Below are 8,208 nucleotides of genomic sequence, written 5' to 3'. Positions count from 1 at the left end.
TTCAACAGTCTTGTAATTTTATTTTTAGATGTGTATCTTTTAGATATTTTTCTAAAGCATTAAATAAGTTTCATTTTTTAATTAAAAGATCCTTATATAGGGATACCTAAAATAACTTTTTTGTATGTAAGTTATCTAATTTTGTTGTTGATATGTTATCATCTCCTTTTCCATTTCAACTTCCAATGAGACATGGGATTCTTCATGGACCTTGTGTAACTCTTGTTATTTTTAGCATATTAGATAACAAGTTTTTATAAAGGAGTTACCAACTATTTTTAGGTTGAAATCAATTGAAGATTATGACATATCTTTTGGTGGGAATTTCTAGATGGAGAATATTAAAATAATATTAATTATTGTTTGGTAAAGAAGAGGGGCATTGAAATTTGAAAACAAAGTTTGACCTTCAACATGTATGAAATGTAAGCAAGTTCTTCATCTCACCATCTCATATTTTATATACTTATATTTTTTTCAAAATTGTTTGTGCACTTATGTTCATCTATCAATTTGCAAAGTGCTTTTTGTTTTTTTCATAATAGTTCAAAATTATCAAAGGCATACAATATGCATATGTCTAAATACATTGGTCTTTAACAAATTAATTCTCTATATGATCTAATGTTTGAGTGGTGTTCTTAGTGATGCTTGAATATATTATCTATGGAATTATAGGATGTCCGATATAGTATTTAAATATGACATCACAACTGTAAAAATTTGAATGTTTTCCTACATAAGTTAATAGACAATAGTCCATTTTAGAAGGTAGTTCACCCTAAGTGAATGGAAGTTAAGTTTAGATAATGTGGATGTGATTGATTGTATAATTTTGTCTAGGAGATAGAATTGCACTTGCGAATCAATCTAGTATGGTAAAACATTTAAGAATTATGATGGGTCTTAACCATGATATTGAAATTATTAAAGATGGGTTAGCTTATGTGCTAAAATTTATTAGATTGAGTAGCAAAATGACACATCAAATAGCAAGGCTAAAATGAGTGTAAAATGATTGGGTAAAGTTTGAATAATGCATGTTCAAGTAAATTATTTGGTGGTAAGTAAAATAGAAAGCATATTAGTAATGCAAGGTTTAAAAAATTCACATTTTGTTCAAAAAAAATTTTTTGTTCTTTAAAAACCAGAGTTTGTCATAGTTAGAAATTTTTTTTTGAAGCACTTATACATATAATATTGACATGGTGCAAATATATGAAATGTAAGATTTTCTTTCTAATTTTAAAATATGTTGCCTTTATGATAAAAGATGGTTTTGTACATAATATACAAAAGTGACATTTTTAAAAAATATGTCAAATGTCAAAACATACACGTGTATGATCCACAAAATAAGTAGTATATGAAAATATATTTTAATTTTTTTATAGAAATATGAATACTATGTTGAACCTTGATCAAGAATTTTTGTACCTTTAGTAACTAGTTTTTAATTATTTTTTTACTAGGATTAAGTTGTTTGTAATAAATACATTGTGTGCCGCCCACATAATTTGATCTAAAATACTTATAATATAGTTTGTATTTTCATTTGTCAAGAATAATGTCTAGATTTGTCACACATTAAAAGTTAAAAAATATAAAAATAAATACTATATATCATCTCAAGTTTATGAGATTTTTGTTTAAAAATTAATTAATAAATAGAAGTATATGCTCACCACCAACAAAATTACAAACTTGAAAACTAGACATTATCATTTTTAACGAGTTTTAATTCCATCTAAAAAAATTCAAAAACAAAATCTACAATCATATTGCCAAAACCAAATTTTATTTTTATTGTTACCATAACATTGTACTTATAGTCCAAGACGTACCTGGTTGGATTTCTAAGTCTATTCCAAGCCTAAAATCAAAGAAAAAGTGTAGGTGTAAATTTTCAAAATTTATGGAATGAACATTCATAACAAAATACTCATTTAAAAAAAAAATATATACATTGAAAAAAACGAAATGAGGTTGTTAGTTATTGCTTCTAGTTTTGATTGTGTGTGATTTTTTGCATCAACATTTTGGATCACACTTTGTGATCCATCATCATGATGAAATAATGCTCAAGAAATAGAAAGATCATAGAGTGTGATCCGAAACGTTGATGCAAAAATCACACACAATCAAAACTAGAAGCAATAACTAACAACTATCATGGTTTGTAAAAATAATACATTTTATAGAAATGAGGTTGACTGAAAGAAAATAAAAGTTAATGATTTTTTGGAATAGATATTCTATTTTAAAAAATAGATTTTTTATTTTAAAATAGATATCCACTCCTTTCCAAAAAAAAAAGAAAAGAAAGAAGTTGCCTCTCAATTTTTCATTGAAAACGAACCCAATTCTTACACTTACCTTATTCCCAAAAAACTATAATTTGAGTCTTGTCCCACACATAGTTTGTGTTCTGAACATTAGTAGCACAAGTGCACTGAACATTGAATATAAAAACATAACACTTTTACGTTGCATGCAATTGTAAAATTTCATTTCATGTAAAAAAGTTGTATAAAGGGGAGTGAATAAGGAGACACGAGGATGTTATCAATTTGGTTCTCATGAAAAGGAGAAAAAAATTGAGTTGAAATGGAGGAAACATAATGTGAAGGGTTCTAAGGATTATAACCAGTTCAATCCCTTATATCATATGAATAGAACTTTTAAAGGAGAGAATATAGTTTCATGTTGATTAAATATGTTCATTTTGATTATTCACTTCAAAGTGGGGGCGAAATTTAATAGTGAAATTTGCATACACATGTCTAATTTATCATTGAACTTTAGGCTTATTTTGATGGAATATCTTTGTTACTACATATTGACAACTAGTACACTCTTATCCCATGTATGATTCATGTTTGATCCCTATCCATCCCTATTTACTTCCACTTCACATTTTCATATGCATTCATCATTTACTTGTCATTATTGCACCTATATTTGCACCCACCTATACATTTGTCCTTGTCCTTATCTTGAGATTATCAATTCCTTAACCTAGTTTATTTTTGTTTCTTTCGATCAATAATGTGACACATTCTAAATGAATCTTAAGTTTCAATTTTAACTTTATTGCTCCTTTCTAATAGTCATTATGAGTCAACAAGGTACATGTTCGTGTGACATGTTACTATGCTTTGATATTTAAAGATAATTTTGTATAATTAATTAGATGAGCTGAGAATAAGGTTTAATAAGAAATCATTAGAATACATTTTAATTTGTTCTAAAGGATAAAAGAACCTAACATATTTCATATTGAGTTGACAATCTCATAAGGTGTTTGTAAATACCATCTTGACCCACATTTAACTTGCAAAAAGGTGAAAGCAAACAAATTTTATAAAACATCATATTTTCATATAACATAGTTCATATTTGCACATAAGATCAATGAACATAGTTAATATTTGCACATAAAATCAAGATTATTTCACTCAAGATTGAACCCATAATATTAAGAAGTGAATTAAAAAATTTTATAAATCACCAAATTCAGACTAATAATATTCTTTTAAAGAATAGTAAACAAAGTATATGCATCATTAATACTAATAATATTCCATTCTTTGTACAGCCTAAGTTAGTCTAATGATGGAGAATTTGCTCTCTTCAAAGAGAGGTCACAAGTTCAAAATCACAAGATAAGGTATGTACACCTTTATTGACTTCTAAAATTACCACAATCCATAAAATATCATTTCTTTGCTGAAACATAAAGAGAACAAACATAAAGAGAACACTTCGGATAAAAGGCTAGATATGGTCCGTCCATAGGATACTGACAAAACTTATTTTCCTCCTTTGGAGTGGTAGTGGAAATAATTTTTTCATTTCAAAATACATTTAAAAAGTACTGAATCTAATTAAATCTACCCATTGTTGACAATAAAACATAAAATAACAAATTAATGCTATTAATAAAATATCATTAATAAAATAACAAATCCTGAATTCTGCAACAGTCCTGGCAACTGCGCGTTTTTCTTTTTTTGTCGTTACGTTACGAAACATCACTTCTGTTTCTGCGAAGACCTGCAAAGGTGCATTTACCTTGAAAAAAAAAGCCTGCCAGTAAACTTCAATTTACTTTTTGTAAATTTCATTGATTTGATAATCAAAATAAATATTTTCATCAGAGTTTTTCTTGCCATCGCCATTACTGGTGCAATTTTACTGCTCGATAAGTTTTCGACAGATGTTATTCTCAGTTTTTCGTCAGCCAAGGTCTGTTTGTCGACGGAGATTATTTTGTATACTCTGTATTGTAAGATGCACTGGTTCCTCGACATTGCTGCAAATCTTTTAATTAGTTTTAAATCCTCATTAATACGATGTAGGATGTTGAGCTTTGTGGCTACACTCCATTCTCAATGCTCAAAATGTAAAATCACAGTATTCAAAAAGAAACCAGAGTATAACGTCTAGAGAACCAGAAACGCCATAAATAAATGTTTAAAGAGATGATTCCCTAGTAATTTAAATCTTTTACAGGAGAGGTCCTATAAATTTTTTAGAGATTTAAATGAACAAATTTTGTAAAGATTTGATTATTACATTCAACATATGTGAATACAAAATATAAACTTACATTTACCTTTTGTAAATTTCATTGATTTGAAAATATAAATTAGTATTTTCATCGGAAAGTGCAATTTCACCGCTCGACAATTTTTTCGTTACTCCGTATTTTTAGATCCTCTGGTTAGTCGACATTGCTGTTAATCTTTTTATTTAGTTTAAATTCGAAGTCGGATGTAGAGCTTTGTGGCGACAATCTAATCTAAATACTCAAAGTGTAAAATCACAGTCCAACGCTTAAATATTCAGAAAGAAACCAGAGTATAACTTCTAGAGAACCAGAAACACCATAAATAAATTTAAATCTTTTACAGGAGAGGTCCGATAAAAAATTTAGAGATTTCAATGAACAAATTTGGTAAAGATTTGATTGCTTCATTTAACATATTTGTAAATACATAATGTACACTTGCGAGTTCTAAACTTTTTCCCTTTCTTCACAAGTCACCGGCAGTTTCCAGGCCCCATGACTGAGAATAATCTTCGTCAACAAACAGACCTTGGCTGACGACATCATCCCAGGCAGAGGCTGCAGCGTGTTCAATAAATGAAAATTGTGCGCAGTCCACAAAATCGTCCTCAAAATGCCATTTCTCAAGAAAGCCCTTAAGCTCTCCATTTTCGACAAAATCCGAGGAAAAGCCAGAATCATCCTCCTCAGAAGGAAAACCGGCTTGGCCGCCATGGTCTTCAGAACTAAAAAGCGGGGTAGGCGGTATGCCAAGCTCATCGTCTGAAGCTCCTACAAGATAGCACAAATCAATGCTGCCTTCAGAGGCTCCATAGCCGCTGGTCATATCAGAGGCCAGGGAAGAATAATCATCTTCCCTGCTTGAGCCTGATAACCCTTGGTCAGATGTAGATGAAGACATTACGCCAATTTCTTCCTCCAAACCTCTTAAAACTTCGCTAACCGCTTCCTCGCTCACAGAGCATTTTTCCTCTGTTTCTTGGAAATCCTCTGCAAGCTCAAAATCCTCCAAAGTATGGAGATTTTGCTCCTCTGTTCTGCCATGAAATCGCTTGGGAGAATTCTCCAGACTCTCTTCCTCGCGGCTGCGTTTCTTCATCACTCCAGACATTTTGATAGATCTTCAAACAAAAAACTTTAAAGAATGAGGATTTGACAGGGCTGATTATTTCTCTGAAAATAAATTGCAGAGCAAACAGGCATGAAAGAAAGAAAGATGGATGCAAATGAAATGAAGTCCTTATGCTTATATATATCCGTGGCTTATGTTGAAACGGTGTGAAATACAAAAAAAATATTAAATAAAAGCAGTTTAAAATGGTGGAGACAGCCGGCATGGCTTGTTCGTGTCTGCTGTGTAAGTAAGTGCGGTCTGAATTGATGCCCACGTTTCCAATCATTCAAATAAACTTTCCCAGTCAGCGGCAAGTAGAGTTTATCTGGGGTTAGCTTTAACCTCATGGTTGGGTGAGCATTGAAAGAAAAGCTGAAGTGACCGTTTATAGTGGGTTTCCAGGTGGAAGATAAATGCAAGATTATTATAAAGTAGGTGCCACGTCACACTCGATAATTTGAATTGTTGTACACCAAATCTTGTTTCCACATGCAACTGTTCACCGTCAATTGCGGTGGAGGACCCTCAGCCTTTAAAATTTCTTGGTACAAATTTCATGGCATGGGATAACATGAATAAAGGAGTTGAACAAAATACATTTATATAAAAAATATTATTAATGGTAGCTGTCGCATAAAAGAAAAAATAAGGTTCTATTATTAGGACGGCTATCCAACATCTAGAATATATCAAATATCTATTATATTATTCACTATCTACAAGCTTCCTCGCCCTCTATATCCTTAATGATGTCTTCCTCTACCTCTATAAAGACTATGATGTATTGATGGTTTGTTCAAGTGGGGACAACACTTTTGCATGATTTAGGAAATTGATATTGTTCCTATGTGCCACCTCAAGAAGGCTAGTTACTAAAATGGTAAATGGTGTTTAGGTGTATGGTTATTGCATTATTTACCTATGTAGCCTCAACCTTCAATGCAAATTTCAACTTTTTCACTACCTCATCTAATATCAAATCCAACCATTTGCACCACTTAAGTGAATCGAATTGGCAGCTTTATATCTATGGTTACACAAGTCTATATCAAGAAGCACCCCTAAAAATATTGAAGCCACATTAAAGTTAACTTTATATCTATGGCCACCAAACTAAAACTCCTCTAACACTAGCTTAATCATATGTATCATAATAATTGGCTTAGTTCAAAAAGAAATCTTTAGATGGAGGTCGAAGATGAGCCCCAAAACTACACTTGTGACATCCTAAAGGGTGGTGTTACACTAGTATCCATAGTTCAAAGATGAGAGCTAGAAAAATACTATTAATAAAGGAAAAAATAATGATTGTGATGAAAGAACCGAGTGTTTAAATAGCACTTCCCATCCTCCTAATGGTAATGTTTTCTTGTTAAATACTATTATCTTACTTAAATCTTTGATGCTATTATGTAATATGCTTGAACTAAAAGTTGTCATGGATTATAATTAAATTTTATGTTCTTCCAAGCATTCCACATGGGAAACAATACTTGTTAATCACTTCGGTTGATTTATCATCCTTATTAAATGATTTGATAGTAAGATTATAGTTTGACTATGGTCTCAAAAGAATCCCAAGGCTCAAACTTGATAGATCTATGATATTCTATTCATCCTTATTAACTCCATAACTTTCCAAAACTCTAGTCATCCTTGTCAATTCTATAATTTTCCAAAAAAATGTTAATCTCCATAATGCATATATTTTATATTGTGAAAATTACCAAAGAATCCATTATAGGCCACGACTTTTACAAAGTCTAATTCATCTTCAAACTAAAAGAGCCTCTTTAATGAATTGCATTGATAATCAACATTAGATCTTCTTCAACTTGCAAATGAAAAAAACTAATTTTTTTACATACTCAAAGGCCAAGGAGAATAGCCTAGGCCAATAAGTGAGTAAAACTAACAAATCATCTAGGAGTCCACTTAACCATCCTAATTTCATGCATATCCATGTTATCAACACATAGTGGTGAATGGACAGTCAAACAACCAATGATTAACCATTTCCTTAGCCCTTTTGCACAACACAATCTAGAGGGCCGATAATAAAAAATATTCTTGAATTTTTCATTCATTAAGATATTTTGTGTAATGTAGACCAAGAAAAAGCACTAGCTTTGGGAAGATAATTCTTGTGTTCAAAATAGGCGAATAGGCCAACCAATCCTAGCTAACCTTGAATATTTAACAATGTATCTCATCTTCATTAAGTATTTCCCTAATTTTATAAAACTCCACTCGATGCTATCCCAACCCTCTCAAGATATTTTCTTTGTAAAATTTTAGCCTATATTAAATGAGGATTTGTATATATAACCCCCAAATCAATTTAGCACCCAAAACCTTATTTTCTAGTGTATTTTTTCTCATTCTAGTACCACCAATCTCTTTTGGAGTTCTTATAGTGTCTCATGCATTCAAAGGAATTTTATGATATTAAAATTTTCTTTCCATAGAAATTCTCTCATCTTTTGTTCCAAAGCATTGCTCAATTCGCTAAGGATCTTTA

At 30.9% G+C, this 8,208-nt stretch overlaps 1 protein-coding gene across 1 annotated transcript; it reads right to left on the bottom strand.

The window, feature by feature from the left end:
• Positions 1-4,948: 4,948 nt before the first annotated feature.
• Positions 4,949-5,944, bottom strand: LOC131039779 (uncharacterized). Its single transcript, XM_057972614.2, has one exon. The coding sequence runs from the start codon at positions 5,682-5,684 to the stop codon at positions 5,040-5,042; it is 645 nt and encodes a 214-aa protein (XP_057828597.2). The 5' UTR covers positions 5,685-5,944; the 3' UTR covers positions 4,949-5,039.
• Positions 5,945-8,208: the final 2,264 nt, after the last annotated feature.

Source organism: Cryptomeria japonica, chromosome 1 (genome assembly GCF_030272615.1).
Source record: "Cryptomeria japonica chromosome 1, Sugi_1.0, whole genome shotgun sequence".
NCBI classification, from domain to species: domain Eukaryota; kingdom Viridiplantae; phylum Streptophyta; class Pinopsida; order Cupressales; family Cupressaceae; genus Cryptomeria; species Cryptomeria japonica.
Note: the sequence above shows the minus strand (reverse complement) of the source record. Positions and strands in the feature narration are given on the sequence as shown.